This window comes from Pygoscelis adeliae, unplaced genomic scaffold (assembly GCF_000699105.1).
Source record: "Pygoscelis adeliae isolate BGI_AS28 unplaced genomic scaffold, ASM69910v1 Scaffold120, whole genome shotgun sequence".
Lineage (NCBI taxonomy): Eukaryota > Metazoa > Chordata > Aves > Sphenisciformes > Spheniscidae > Pygoscelis > Pygoscelis adeliae.
Window position 1 is genome coordinate 2,622,628 of NW_008824032.1, and position 15,421 is coordinate 2,638,048.

At 41.8% G+C, this 15,421-nt stretch overlaps 1 protein-coding gene across 1 annotated transcript in view; it reads right to left on the minus strand.

The window, feature by feature from the left end:
* Positions 1 to 11,694, minus strand: part of ATP6V1A (ATPase, H+ transporting, lysosomal 70kDa, V1 subunit A) — a 19,114-nt gene extending 7,420 nt beyond the window's left edge. Inside the window, exons 1-11 of the mRNA XM_009329239.1 lie at positions 11,605 to 11,694; positions 9,747 to 9,875; positions 7,473 to 7,687; positions 6,598 to 6,735; positions 5,942 to 6,093; positions 4,957 to 5,119; positions 3,612 to 3,720; positions 2,682 to 2,804; positions 2,481 to 2,595; positions 1,308 to 1,371; positions 328 to 531 (exon numbers count right to left, since the gene is read on the minus strand). Coding sequence (XP_009327514.1) covers positions 328 to 531; positions 1,308 to 1,371; positions 2,481 to 2,595; positions 2,682 to 2,804; positions 3,612 to 3,720; positions 4,957 to 5,119; positions 5,942 to 6,093; positions 6,598 to 6,735; positions 7,473 to 7,687; positions 9,747 to 9,875; positions 11,605 to 11,686 — 1,494 coding nt within the window. The 5' untranslated portion in view covers positions 11,687 to 11,694. The remainder of the gene's footprint in view (positions 1 to 327; positions 532 to 1,307; positions 1,372 to 2,480; positions 2,596 to 2,681; positions 2,805 to 3,611; positions 3,721 to 4,956; positions 5,120 to 5,941; positions 6,094 to 6,597; positions 6,736 to 7,472; positions 7,688 to 9,746; positions 9,876 to 11,604) is intronic.
* Positions 11,695 to 15,421: the final 3,727 nt, after the last annotated feature.

Here is a 15,421-nt window from a genome sequence, read left to right on the forward strand (position 1 = left end):
GGACTAGAACGCTGAAGCAAGTGAAGATTCTTAACTTCAGCATTAGATGCCCTGCAATCTAATTTACATGAGAAAAGTAGCATCAAGCCAAGGTTAATCAAATCCAAAAAAGTATTTGTCATTAGAAGTCAAACAACACGTAAGAAAGTCAGAATAAAGCACAGTTAGAGGCAGGAGAGTCTGACATCTCCCAGTGACCATTTGTCTTTTCTGCACAATGCAGTGTCCATCCAGTCTGGCCTAAGACATGGTCAAAAGCCTGCACTAGCAGTAAGGAAATGGAGGATGGCTCATTGACACCATATGTCCTCACAGCTGGTTACTCACCTTCCCCACAAGCTGCACAATCTCTGCAAGGTCCTCTTCCTCTTGTAGGATCTCTTTGGCCTTTGTCCTGAGGGGGACAAACTCTGTAAAATGCTTGTCATAGTACTCGTCCAGGGCACGCATGTATTTGCTGTAACTGATCAGCCAGTTGACAGAGGGGAAGTGCTTGCGTTGTGCCAGCTTCTTATCCAGGCCCCAGAAAACCTGTCAGAAGCCAGAAAGATAACTAGTGTTCCAAATCAAAAGCGAACCAAAATAACTGAAGGCAATAAAAAAAAACCCAATACAAAAAGCGAGTTTGAGCAAACACAACATGGCAAAGGCTATCACAAATCTTCAGGTGAAAGCCTGAGAGAGAAAGAGTCTTCCTTATGTTAATTTAACTATAGCAGTGACTTTCAAACACAGTTCTCAAAAAATGATGCATCTTTTAAGCTGAGTTCAAGACTCATTCAGCTTGAGACTCCTCATGAGGGAAAAGTCAGCCGTAACAAAGACAACGTCAATACTGGAGTCTAATTAAAGTGGAGCCCTATTAGATATAACTCCTTTTCCTAAAACAGGGCTGGGCAATCAGTTGCAAGACATTCTTCTCCCAACCAGCTGCTCTGCGGACTTTTTCATGGTTTCAATGCACCGATTAACAGTGGTTCACTTTCCACCTCAGCTGAGAGCAGCCACATTTGAAGTGCAGCTCAAACAGCAGCAATCAGGAAGCACACAGATATTCCTGAGCAGTCAGCATTGGAAGGAATTGCTACCTCCGCTCCCTCTTCCAAAGGGATCTCAAACACATCAGTTCAGAGACCATCTCATAAGGTTGTCTTTTACACTGTTGGAACATGTTCCAAAGCACCCAACAAAGCTGCCCGTGTCAAATCAAAGCGCTCACACCACAGCCACTGGCACAAATGCACTGAAGCACAATCATTTCAAGCCTAACAGAGCAGACAGAAGAGCTGCAACGTCGTGGGACGTACCTGAACAATGCCCAAAGTAGCAGATGTGACAGGATCAGAGAAGTCACCACCTGGGGGAGAGACACTGAGCAGGAAGAGATAAGGAAAAATTATCAGAATTGCTTTTCACAGTTTAAACTGAAGTACTGAACATGACTGCACAGCTCCATGATCACAGAAACCAGAAAAGTCAACACAATTTCAAGTAACAGATTGCAAGCTTCCACTGCAGAAAGTATTTGATGCATACCCACACAGGTGTAATGTGAAGCATACCATGAAATATAGTTATATCAGTGACTGACTGGCAGTATCAAGGTATGATTTCAGTCACTTTAGCTCCAGGTAGTAACTCTGGCTTGGATTATCAAACCTGTCTCAACTGGAACAGATTCAGCAAGTGTGCTGATAGGACACCGTGAAACACAGCGCAATGATTGTTTTACAGAAAACAATATCCCAATTTGAAATTATTTCAGATATTCAGCTATATATAACCACTTCAACTTCATTTGGGGCTGACACCCTACTACATGCCTTCCCAGAGATAAAAAAATAAACTTCCAACCTCAAAAGCACAATGCATTTGTGTACATATGTTGTGGACAGCAGAACTACGCAGAGCAAAGAATGGACTCTAGGTGTTCTTGCAGATGCTAGAGGCTCTCCTGAAAACATACTTTGCCCACAGTATGATATACAAATCAATACAGCCTGAAAGAATGTCTGGGGACCGCATGCTTTTCACAGCCCATCACAGCTTGAGATATGCTGCTCCATGTAATTCTACTCTATTTAAGCAAGAGAATCACGATTCCTTATGCCGCCAAGTGCACACACTGCTGCTCTAACTGCCCCTTCTTTCCTGCTCTGAGCACGGTTTGACATACTTTTCAGTGACAGCTCTAACGACATTCTTCCCTGAGCCATTCGCTCCAATTGCTGCAAGTGACTGCGATTCCACACCTCACAGAACTACCTGTCCACATTCATTCTTTCTGTCCCCACGCACAATTTAGCAGTAGTTCTGGGTGAACAGAGACTAGATATCTACCTACTCATTCACATATTTTTAGTTCTGCAGCTGCACAGAGCAACAAGACTTTCTTTTTGTCTGAAAAATAGGTATTTTGACATACAAAAACACAGAGGAAGAACTGCAGCCAGTGCAAAGCAAAGAAATGCAACACTCACGCTCCAACAATGCTGACGCTGCCCTCCCTTTCAGGATTTCCCAGACACTTCACTCTGCCAGCTCGCTCATAGAAAGAGGCTAGACGGGCACCAAGGTAGGCTGGATAACCACTGTCTGCAAACACCAACACACAGAAATTGAGTCAAAGGCTCAGAGTTTAATGGATGCCTTTACAAGACTAGACTGAGAAGACTACTCACCAGCTGGCATTTCAGCCAGTCGCCCTGAGATTTCTCTGAGGGCCTCAGCCCATCGGGAAGTAGAGTCTGCCATCATACTGACATGGTAGCCCATGTCCCGGAAATACTCAGACAGTGTGATTCCTAGAACAGAGACAACAACATGCTGCAGGATACAGTTCAGAAAGGAATTCTATGCTTGTATGTTGTCACTAAGATGCAAATAAGCCAAATTATTTAAGTTTACATTTTGATGGAAATAGATGTTGAAAGTTATTCTTTCTTCCCACTAGATCATGTCCTTGCTGTCTTTTTTTATGTCTTCTCACTCTCCCCATTTTTCCGTATGAACTACTCTGTCTCATCTTACATTCCCATGTATTTCTTTGAAGAGACACGGCAATGTCACTGATGCTACTCTTTGTCTCACTGAAACCATGAACAAAGCCTCTTCTTACTGTAAAATGTCTCCTTCCCTTTCAAACTACCAGAATACAACAGTAAGAAAAGGTCATGTTTTATCTTAATTATCTGACAACTTTTCATAAAAATGAATTTAAAAAAAAAACCTCTAAGAGGCTGCAAGGAAAGAAGACTAGCCTGCCAACTCAGAAAACGCTGTTCCTGCCCATTAAGTGGCTGTACACATCAGCAAAAAGCTATTCACAAGCAAAAGCTTACATATTTAACACATGGAGAAAAACTACATGAGAGCTGATGCACTAAGTTCACCTTATAAGCAAAGTTTATTCAATATTTGGAAACTGTAATTATATACAAGCAAGCCAAATTCAATTAAGATGCTAGGACTTCGTGCAGGCAAGACCCAAAAGGGTTGACTTCTGAAACTAAGCAGGTTTCTTGGTACTGACCATCTCAGGAACTGAAAATACTAGAGCATGATGGCTTGGTCTACACACACAGCCTTTTCCAGCCTCCCGTAAATCTTACCAGTATAGATGCAGGCTTCTCTGGCAGCCACAGGCATGTTGGAGGTATTTGCTACCAGAGCTGTTCTCTTCATAATGCTTTCTACCTTGCCATCAACTTCCATTGTTAACTAAAATTCAAGAAAAGAAAAAAGGTAACGGTAGCAATTTTTGGTTGTTTTTTTTTTGGTGGTTTTTTTTTTTTACTGTATTACTCACCTTGTATCAGGATACTCTCCTCACAGCTACTCTACCAAGAGCAGAGACTAGATTCAAGATACTATGATATTCAAGATACCAAGATACAGAGACTAGATTCAAGGATACTATGCTGGTTTGCCTTCCAGATTGCACACAGCTTAACTCTTTAATGTACACACCTCAGCCTCACCTCATCTTTTGCAGCTGGCAAATCCCTATTGATCCCATTCAAATGAGTAATGACAAATCCACTGCATCAGGAAGTACATTATCCTCTCTCAGCTTACTAGGCTGGAAGAGCCAAAAAATCTTAGCCTCCCATCATAAGTCCGTTAGGAATCAGAGAGCTTTTTTTCCCCATCTACACTGATCCAAGTTTGTCTTTGACAACCGGACATAAAACCACATACATAACCCCAGTGAAGCCTCACAAGCACTTGAACAACAGAATGCATATCCTGACATTTGTATAGAATTCCACTCACAAATACCCTGGGATTTACCTTTTTCATGGCCACCTCAGCTTGACTTTCTCATCTTGTAATCAATCAACACACCCAAGCCTTTTACCCCTTATTTCTGACAGTCGAGTTTCAACCTAGCAGTTCAGACTATCTGGCTTCTTTCCCATATTTTATAGAAGACTGTGCCACAACTAATTCACTAACATATTACAACAGGTAGAAGGATTGGTAAACCTGTTGCATTTTTTTTTTTTTAAACCATGCATTTTCTACTTCCTTCAGAGGTAGAAAGCCTAATATGTCAAACTAGTATCTGGTAACTGTATCACCACCCTGCACCCTGTAAATACAGATGCTGCATTTGCTATGCATGATTAAGTTAGAAAAGTTGGAGACATTACCAGGGAAAGGTAAGGTGCTTATAACTGTGCTAAATTACACCCTGGCATTCATTTTGGCTTTATTTTAAACCAGGTAGAAGGTACACCCAAAAACTAGTCCAGTTGTTTATTGAGGGGCCGCTGAAATCATTCTTGAACGAGCCAAAAGGAATTTCTGCTACTACAGCCAGAACTTACAGCAGGGAGGCAAGAAGATCATTTCAAGTCACTCTACCAATATGATATTTTATTCAGTTACAATACCAGTACAACAGCAAGTCTTCCCAAGAAGGTTTACTCTCCATGAATTCTCCATACTAACCTCAGGGAAATCTCTCAGTACTTCAGACATTTCATTTCCTCGTTCTCCACAGCCTACATAAATGATGACATCACTGTTGGAGTATTTTGAGAGAGACTGTGAGATCACAGTCTTCCCGCAACCAAATGCCCCGGGAATCGCTGTTGTACCCCCTTGTACACACCTGAGTAAAGAAAAAGGACTCTGATTTGCAAGGAACTCAAAACTAGCTCTTCTCCCATCTTAGAATATGCTTTCCAATAAAATCCCTAATTAAAAGCAGAGCAACAGGAGTCACATTCAGTGTTCTGGGTGAGAAGCACAGAGGTATTTCACTAAACCAAAAGGCTGAGGGAATAAACTCCTTTTCTACTGCACTTGAAGTACATGAATTATGCTGGTACAACAGCTAGACTTTCAGGCTTGAAACATAGCAGTTTTCACAGCTGGAAGCACCGATGGAATGCTAATGCTAAGAAAAGAACAACTGTACTTAGCTATGCATTATAAGAATAAGCAGCACAATATTTTAGGACCAAAATTACTGAATTCAGTGTCTTGGAAGTTAGCTGCTTAAATGAGCATTTTGTGTTACAGTTAAGTGCAACAGTTTTCAGAAGTGGTGACCCCAAGGTCATTGGGAACTATACATCCTCAAGACCATGGAAAGAGATCCTACTTATGTGTTCAAATGGGGAGATGAAGCTTGAAAGTTTATCCTTTCTGTACATTTGGCATGATTATGTTAAGTTTATGCTTCTCCATTTTTCTAGATTAATGCACTAGAACTATCTTGTTAAACTTATCTTCCTTTTCCCACTAGTTGGTTCTCCTGCCACGTATAGAAACATGAGGAATTCAGCTAAATATTTTTTGAGATTATGCTGTGATACATAGTGAAAGCTTGGGTTCTGTTTGCCCTTTACAAACATGTAAGGCCTCTTCCCTCCACTTCCCCCCAAAAGAGAGATTTCTTACATATTAGAAAATAAAAGGTAGTACTTACGGGAAGAGGGCATCCAGGACCCGTTGGCCAGTTAATAAAGGATGATTGGCTGGTAACTTCTCAGTAACGGGACGGACTTGACGTACAGGCCAGACCTGGACCATAGTGAACCTCTCCTTCACACCTTCAAACTCCAGCTCTAAGACAACATCCTAACAGACAGCACCAGACATCTGAAGTAAGCAAACAGCTACACACTGGACCAGCACACAAATTCTCATCTCAGCTACTCTGCACAGCTAGGTCTTTGATACCACCACAGATTTCTCAGAACCTCAACACGCTATCATCCCCTCCTGAGGGAAGGCTCCTTCCCATATTTACAATGCTACTGGGGGAAAAAGTGCAAGATGAAGCTTCAACTAAAAATATGCTTTTTAAGAGCAGCTGAATTTTACATATTCATAAGATACTGTAGAACCCCACAGAGGTCAGCAAACATGGCATACTGAAGTGCCATTTGGAAGCCATATACATAGAAAGTAACTGCACAAGATAACGTAATCCCTGCAGGCAGGGTAGCAGAAGCGGTCATTAACTCAGACATCTTGTTGCATGAAACACGTTCTAGTTGGCATCACACAGATCAGAGAGAATACATCAACTTAATGAAAGCGGCATGGGATATACCAGCAACTGGTGTTTGGGAGACTTACTGAAGTGTCATAGTTTCCTGGCGGAGCAATGTATGTAACTGTACCCCTGTTCCGTGGGGGCAGCATGATTTTGTGTTTGATAAGCGAGTTTTCATTCACCACCCCATAAATATCTCCACCAGTGATGTGGCTGCCAACCTAAAATCAGAACAGGTCTGTTAGTCATAAGTGAGAATTCCAGTGTTAAAAAAGAACCTTGACAAAGGACTGTATGAAATAACTATAGCTATTAAGTCTAGCACTGTGATTACTCCCTTTATAAATGCATTGTTACAGCACAGTAGCCGATTTACATAACTCATTACACTAACAGCACATTGCTAGCAACACTATCTGGGTTCAGGGGCCTTTCAAGCCTCAGACTGTAGCAATTACTGACTGACGCAAGGAATTTTCCTCACTTTTTATACCTCTCAGCTTAATGTGTTAAGTAGAGAAAGGATAGTATATGTTAGCCTGCAGGGTTGGAAAAAAGAAGGTGCCAAGGGCTAAAGCAGTGACATTTTCCAGCTCTGAGGCTATCTTCACCATTGGCAAAATGTGTGCTGCAGTTATTCTTTTTGCCCAGGTAACACCTGCTCCTGCTAATGCTTAGTGCAATTCCACTAGCTTCTTTATGGTATTGCAAATGTATTAAAACTCTGCAAGTTTCTCATATGCAGCAGCAACACACAGTAAGTCACAATGAGTAAGTTTTGGTGATCCCTGTCCAGTCCTCACTCTCATACATTGCTACCACCTCGTAGTACCCCTTTTCACAAACTTAATACAGCGTTAACCATAGCTCCCAGCAGTCATAGCCTTGGCGCTCTGCTCTGGCTCCAGGCTCTGGGGGCAGAGGAGCAAGAGGGGAAGACAGGCTCGTCAGAACCTACCCGCAGATTTCTGGAAGGTGTGAAGTCCCATTTGACATCTCGGCTCAAAGCTGACACGTTGACACCTCTAGGGATATAGATACTTTTGGTCAGAGTGCTGATGTCAGAGAGAGGCCTCTGGATACCATCAAAAATAGCTCCCATAATGCCAGGCCCTAGTTCCACTGACAGGGGTTTGCCAGTACGGAGTACAGGATCCCCTACGGAGACACCAGCTAAAGATTTGCTGAGGAAAAGTTCATCCAGACAAAGGGAAAGAAACGGGGCAGAAGGCATCACATTCACAACATCATGCTCGTAAACCACCTGACTTTAAGGTAATATTTTTATTACTATATTACGCATCATCATTTGAGAAGCATGTAGGCTTTACACTAAACTCAAGCTGAAATTGCTAAAGCAACAAAGTTGCTCATCCTCCAGAGAGGCAAAGTAGGGGTAAATATTCTGCTTTACAGTCATTAGTTCAAGTCAACTATGTGGCTGAGTTTACTGGAGTGCCAGGCAGCAGGATGAGAAAAAGTCAGGCATTTCTTAAATCTTCAAACCTAGAAAAGAGGTTTGATTGTTAAAGTCAGACAATGTTATGAAACATATAATTTTTCACTTCAGAATTTGTTAGAGAGCATAACTGTTTTGACCTTGAGCCTTGCACAGTCTTTTTGACAGCAGTCTAATCTTAAAGGGAGTTTGTCCAAGACCAGCATTATTTCTCTCCTCTCTGATATCAAGTTATCCAGTCTATGCACAATCTAAGCTCCAAAGATGAACAGTGAGCTCCTCTGCAAAGGGCCAGCAGTTTGGCAAAAGGCCCTGCTAGAATACAAAAGAAAGCAGAAACCCCCCAAACCCTATGCAAGACTCAAAAGATTAAATGCAAGTTGACTTCAGAGAGCCCTATGACAGAGCCTTCTCATCAGGAACCTAAGAGTAAACTATACTCAAACTTGTTCCAGGTACTAATGGAAGGCTACAAGGTATTGCAATGATGATGCCATCTAAAATGATGCCACCTTAAACGACAAATTATTAGGTACAGGCAGGAGCTAGTCACCAGTCTACCATCCAGCTCCTCAGAACAAAGCTTTGGGAGCCAGCACAGGCTTTTCTCCTAGCCTCTACAGATACACAGAGCCAACTCTTAAGTTTAAAAGGATACCAGGAAAAAAAAGAAGGTCTGGCTTCAAGTTTTATGACTTCTTTTCTAACATTCTCTCATGTATGTGTAATACAAAATACATTTTAAGTTAACTAGATTTTAGAATACAAGCTGCATCCTAGCTGGAACGAGATTCTGTAAACACACTGCAGAAGCAAAAATGTACTCTATTACATCTGGCAAAATACTCCGCCCAGAAGAAGGCATCCTGCTCACCTTACATTTCCTATTTAAGTGTTATACAAACATAGTTTTCAAAAGCAAAGAAAAAAATGCAACAAATACTGCTTGGTAGTTTTGCAATTATGGTTGACATTTGTCAAACAACTTCCTGGGCCCCTCACTACAAGAAGAATGTCAAGGTGCTGGAGCATGTCCAGAGAAGGGCAACGAGGCTGGTGAAGGGTCTGGAGAACAAGTCTTATGAGGAGCGGCCAAGGGAACTGGGACTGTTTAGCCTGGAGAAAAGGAGGCTGAGGGGAGACCTCATCGCTCTCTACTACTACCTGAAAGGAGGCTGTAGCGAGGTGGGTGTCGGTCTCTTCTCCCAAGTAACTAGCGAAAGGACGAGAGGAAATGGCCTCAAGTTGCACCAGGGGAGGTTTAGATTGGACATGAGGAAAAATGTCTTTACTGAAAGAGTGGTTAAACATTGGAAGAGGCTGCCCAGGGAAGTGGTTGAGTCACCATCCCTGGAGGTATTTAAAAGACAGGTAGATGAGGCGCTTAGGGACATGGTTTAGTGGGCATGGTGTTGTTGGGTTGACGGTTGGACTCGATGATCTTGGAGGTCTTTTCCAACCTTAATGATTCTATGATTTAACAGGAAGCTGTAATATTTAAATTAAAATGAACTTAAATTCTAAGATACCCATTATTTGATTTCCACATAAAATCAAAAAAGGTCTCCTCAGTACACAGGCAAGCAAGAAAAGATTTACCTCAAAACCATCAGAATTTACAAAAGATGTGCAGAATAGATGTTGCTGCCTGCCGGCATCAGAAGTACCAAGCGCTCTCGCCCCAGTCAGCTTTGTTCATTTCTTGACCCTAATCGCCACCATGTTCTGGACTGCACAGCCTGGCAGGCCCAGAGGGATCAGTGAAAAGGATACATGTTTCTTCATACACCTGGACAGTTGCCAAATCACCTTCCAGTCGGATTATCTCCCCCACCAGCTCACTGTGGCCTACTCGTACCAGCTCATACATAGCAGCACCTGCCATGTTGCACGCCGTGACCACTGTAGAAGACAGGCACATAGGTGAGTATTTTTCCTGTAGCTCAGGAAATTTACTCATCAGAAGTTAGTAAGAACTGTACAGCGTAAGCCTGGTGTTCCCCCAAATCAGAAGTGCATTCTTGATTTCACAAAAGGGATAACTTGGCTGCCACAAATGCTGACATTTCCAGTTTAAAAGCCAAAAGAAAAAGTTTCCCTATACTTTTCACGCTGTTCCTTTATGCTCAATAAGGGGATGCTATCAGAATGTAGTAGTTCACAGACAATTCACGCCATAATTTTTTATCTATCTTGACAGATGGCAAATGTTTAGGGTTTTAGAGATGCAGTGAACATTGGCAGACAAGTTACATAGGCATTTCTCCCTTTCAGTTAGCTGGGCCACATTCCCACCTGACTAAATAAAAAATGTACAAGAAAATGGCAAAAGCTCACCCGATATCTGGTAGTTACATAAACCTGTGGTTGGGGACCAGCATTTTCAAGCCACTCAAACTTGTGTTTATCTTGGTAGCATCTGGATGCTAACATAACAAACTATTTCCATGTATAGAACAAACTATTTCCGTGTATAGATCAAGCCAAGGCGCCTACTAAAGGCAATACATACTCTTGTATCTAGAGCGGCAGATGCCTACAAAGCTTTTAAGGAAACACTGTTTTGATGTTTTATTTTGCAGAAAAGTGATGTATACCATAGGGCACTTAAATTAACCTTCAACAGATTAAGACAGCACGTTTAGGGCCTGAAACCTCCTACTGTTTCAAGTTAGATTTCATCAGATCATACAAGAGGCTTAGCTGCTTTAGGACAAAATTTATCATGTCTGTTATGTTACAATATCAATCTTGCACACGGGGTTCATGTATTTACACAAAAAAGTACACTTTCCACTTGTTAGGAAAGAAAGCTCTATCAGTTTAGAATTGTTTTTAAGTATCACTTCTGCAGTTAGGGAATTGGCAGTTAAAGAACAGGCATTTATTTAGGTAGACACGAGCCAGGGGAGTTTCTTATTCGCCAAGTAAGCTGCATTAACAAAAATACATGCTATTCTTCTGTCCTCACATTCCCATCCTTTCCTTCATCTCTTGAAGAGAATGCAGGAAGGAGCAGAAAAGCCAGTACAGTCTGCACATATTCAAAAGCTGTTACCATCAGAGCCTAAAGAAACAAATTTAAGCTGACAAAGAAGGAGGAAGAGTCCTCCTCCTCCCAATTGCACTATCACCACACTCTGCCACCTTCCCTGACCCTTGCAGCTCCTTGCTGAGCTCCTCCAGCCCACGGTGCAGTAACACAGAACAGCTTGACACTGGCAGGGGACTGAGTATTCCAGAGAGCAGAGGGTCAAACTGCATTTCAGTGAGAATGGACTATGCATCTCATGCCCTTTTAGAGAAGCTTAATACACTGTGCCTGCAGATTTCTGACCACGTGGCTTTACCTCATCCAGAAAGTTTACTACCTTTTGTTTTTATTATTCATCAGCCTGCTTCTGCTCATTACATCTTTAAAAAAGACTAATTAGCAGTAACATTTTGTTAGTATATTTCTTAAAATCTTATCAGACTAAGTCAGTGATCCTTCTTAAGAAGTGCCCCCCCACCCCAAAGAGAAAAAGCCCCACCCAGAGCTCTACTATACTTCTCCACTTCCAAGTGAACAAGATTAACAAGACACTAGATGAAACAGAACCTATGATTTCCTTTACAAAATAATACCTACCAGGTCCCGAGACTCCGTGGACATAGCCAACAAAAGCCTCTCTGTCCTCATCACGGATTTTGGGTAGCTTGGAGAAGTCCATTTTGCTTGTTCAACTGTACAGAAGGATAAAAGAAAAGAGTCAGTTCTGAAGAATACGCACATGTAGTAAATTCCTCCTCTTCCTCCCCTCTGCTCTCTCCTTGTTTCCAGTTAGAAAGAATTCTGAACTCACATAGCCTGAAGCACCTTAACCACACTGATTTTAAAGCTATAAAAAGTTAAAAAGTAACTCATTTAAACAAACAAAAGAACTAACATCCCCTATTGCAGAAACACAGGGGTGGAACATGGCTCCATAACATGCTCCACAAAACACTGCTGAGTGAAACAGTTACACTCCAAAAATGCTGTAACACCACTGGGCTATTTTCAAGCCCAATGACAGGATATTTAAACAATGGGGAATCTCTTCTGTCTTCCACATCTCATCTAGCCTCCTTCAAAATAGAGAGTTTTCCATGATTCTAAGTGAGTAAGAGAATGTTCTGGGGCTGCTTTCTTGCCACCAGTCTCTAAAAAGCAATACTACAAATATTAATTGTGAACGTTCTATTTTTGCTATCTCAAGCTGCTGAATCAGAGTGTTCAGAGGAAGAAACATATATTGTCACAAGCACCGGCACCCAAACATGCGAGTCCTCTCTATATGCCACACAGCTAGGTATTATGCAGTCTGTGCTCTCAGTGAAACCAATGGAGCATTACAGAAGAATTGTGCTGAGTAACGGCCAAAACCCCCAACTTTCAACAGTTAAACACTGACATCTCTTGCCAGCAACTGTTTAGAGAATATAAGCAACTGGCACAGGAAAAGCTGTTTTAGAAACAGACCTCCTCAATCCCCATTTGTCCTGTAATCAACAGTTGGGCTGTCCTGCTTCTGGTGCTGATAAGAGTGTTTAATGGTTTTGCTTTGTCAGCTCTTATCATGCTTTGCGTTACCTTGGAAACTGATCAGTGTTAAAGAACTGTAAGGCAACTGTCTACCCATTTCTACTGTATTGACACATTTATGATACAGTGCTGGTGAAAGGTACACTTGGCAGCGCCTTGAAATGGCAGCCCCAGCATACAGTGCTCTCTGTGTATCAACAGGGCCTACCCAGCAAAAGCCCATGGTTTGGTGATGTGAACTGTGTGAGGCATCTGTTGACACTCACAGTCCTTGCGAGAAGCTTAACCTAACCTGGCATCTTCTGCAAGGCAGCAAATACAGAGGCATACTCAGGCTTGAAAACCTGCCCCGTGTACAATGAGGAAGACAACTACACTGCCACCCCTTCCACCATCATTAAAGGATGCTTTTCCGCCTGTTCTTCAGGAGCAGTAGGTAGCTGACATCTGCCATTCTTAAAATCTTATGGCTGTTTTCCAGCTTTTTAATGCTATACTACAAATCCTCTGCCCCTCAGCCTCTTCACCAATCTAAACGTTTTAAATCAGTGGCTCTGCTCTGTAAGAAAAGGATCTCCAATGATTCCAAACTCCTATTCATCCTGAAGGAATAGCTTCTTCCAGGCTCCATGTCTCGCTGGAGGAGATTGTGTAACATGGCTACCATTGATTCATTTCACAACAGCCACCCCAACAGTGGATCATGACTCAGTCACCACCAGCCTGGAATAGAACTGCTAACTGCTCTCAAGCTCAAAGGCTAAGCCAGATATCTGTTAGATCCCTCTAGTCTCCATAATGATAGTTTATCTTTTAAGCTGCCTGTTGTTTAGGCCCAGAAGACAATTTCAATTTCACTGCTTATTTCTCAAAAGTCTCCTCTGACAAATGGCAGCGGGGAGGTCCTCGCAAAGCAATCTGCAGTTCCCGAGCAGCTGGTAAGAGCTGGTTCTGATCAGACTAATATAACTACCTCATCTTTTTTGCTTTTAACAATTAAAAACATTGCAAAACTCAAGCACAATTACTGTTCACACTGAAAAAAGCAGCTGGTCTTATAAATCCACCCAAAACATTTACTTCAGCACACCATGTTACAGAACAATCTCTAAAGTCCTACAACCAAAATATTCTATACAAGCACAATAAAGAAAGAGCTAAACCAAATTCTCATAACTGAATTAGTGATGCTGTTTGGCAATTAGACAGTACAGGGTCCCATATGAAAGAGTCAATTCACAAAGGCAAGGAAAAGCAGGAAGAACACTGGCCAGTTTCAATTAAAATTAACTTTTCTTCATATCCAAAACGTGCAGGTCAGCTGACACCACTTGAAGCAACTGTTTATCTTTTAGGAACACAAATAAGAACCTCAGAACAGTCATTCTGCAGTTAAAACAGCACCCTGACACCCAGCACCTGCCTCTCTTGTTCCTGTGGCTGCTCTGCTCCCTCTCTCTTCCTACAGCCACCTTCCCAAATTACTGGCCAAGCCAACTAAAAGAGAATGGGATTCCTCTGCTAGACCACCTAGCAACACACCAATAAGCCCTGCCTTTGTCCTGATCTTTAGCATTTGCACCAACTGCTTTTAAACACATACCTATTAACTATTCCAAGCGTAAAAGACGTGGTGAATTCCTCCTCACCTTTCTTTGTTCCATCTCCTATACACCTCCAAACAAAGTACACACAGTCTAAAAAGCCAGTGCTCACCCAGCCAAGCTGACCTCTTTTTTAAGGGTCTACACATCTTTTAATGTTGAATACAAATTAAGAAAAAAAATGCTGTTATTTGTCTCTGCATAGTTTTCTTGTGCTTGTGTATTAGCATTACTGATTTTCATTTTAGATGGAAAAGTCCTTGAGGGCAGAAACATTGTCTTACCTACCTACACTGCTAAATGTTTTCATTGTTAGTACTCAGATAAAACGAAATTCCCTAAAGCACGTCAGAATTCACTAAACATAACATCATGTGCGTGCAGACAGTCTGTACTTACCCCAGAAGCCACGGTAGCTAGCCATTTTAGAAATCTACTGAGTTCCTACAGCCTTTCATAGGCCTCTCGCCAACACAGGTCATTAGGCACTATATGCAATCCACTCCTACAAAGCTCACTAGCAAACCTACACAGGGTATTAGCTTAATTTTAATTCCCTTATCAGCAAAGATGCATCTTGTATCCTTTACAACTTACAAACAGGAATCTTCTTTGTCTTAAAGAGTTCAACAATTTATTTTAAACATGCTTTTAAGCTCTAACATGGTCATATTCTGCCTAACAGTGCCAGAAATCAAAATATTACTTGCTGCAGAACCACCTCTGACTGAAAGGTGGTTTACTAAAGTCACTTTATAGCCATAATTAAACAAGAAAGGGCCAATGACCTGAGTTTCCTGTCTTGATTTCTCCTCAGCACAGCAATTTGGGTACAGAGTAACCCCAAAAATGTAACTATCCTGCTCTCAATGCCAGAGAAACCTGTCTTCTATTACAGTTCCTCGGTTTGCTTCAAACATTTGATCAGTCCCAGAATTTACCCAATGAACTACCTTACCACAAAGATCTCTTCAAAATTAAGACTCCAGTGATATTTTTAGAAGGATCCTTCTTACAGCAAGGAAGAAAATCCATGACTATTTTATCATATAAACACAGATTCTTACCTTATTTTGCAGAAACAGGGAGGCACAAAAATCCACAGGCCCAATAAAGCAAAGCCAGAATTCAGCAGTTAAGCACCACCACTTACAAAACAACTGTCCTTCTAGTGCCCCTACACAGAAGGATGAGAAAGCCTGCTGCAGAGGGGAAAGAAATTTCTGACACACAGCAGAGGCATAACCACCTGACTTGATGAGTCATCAGTCTCTCTC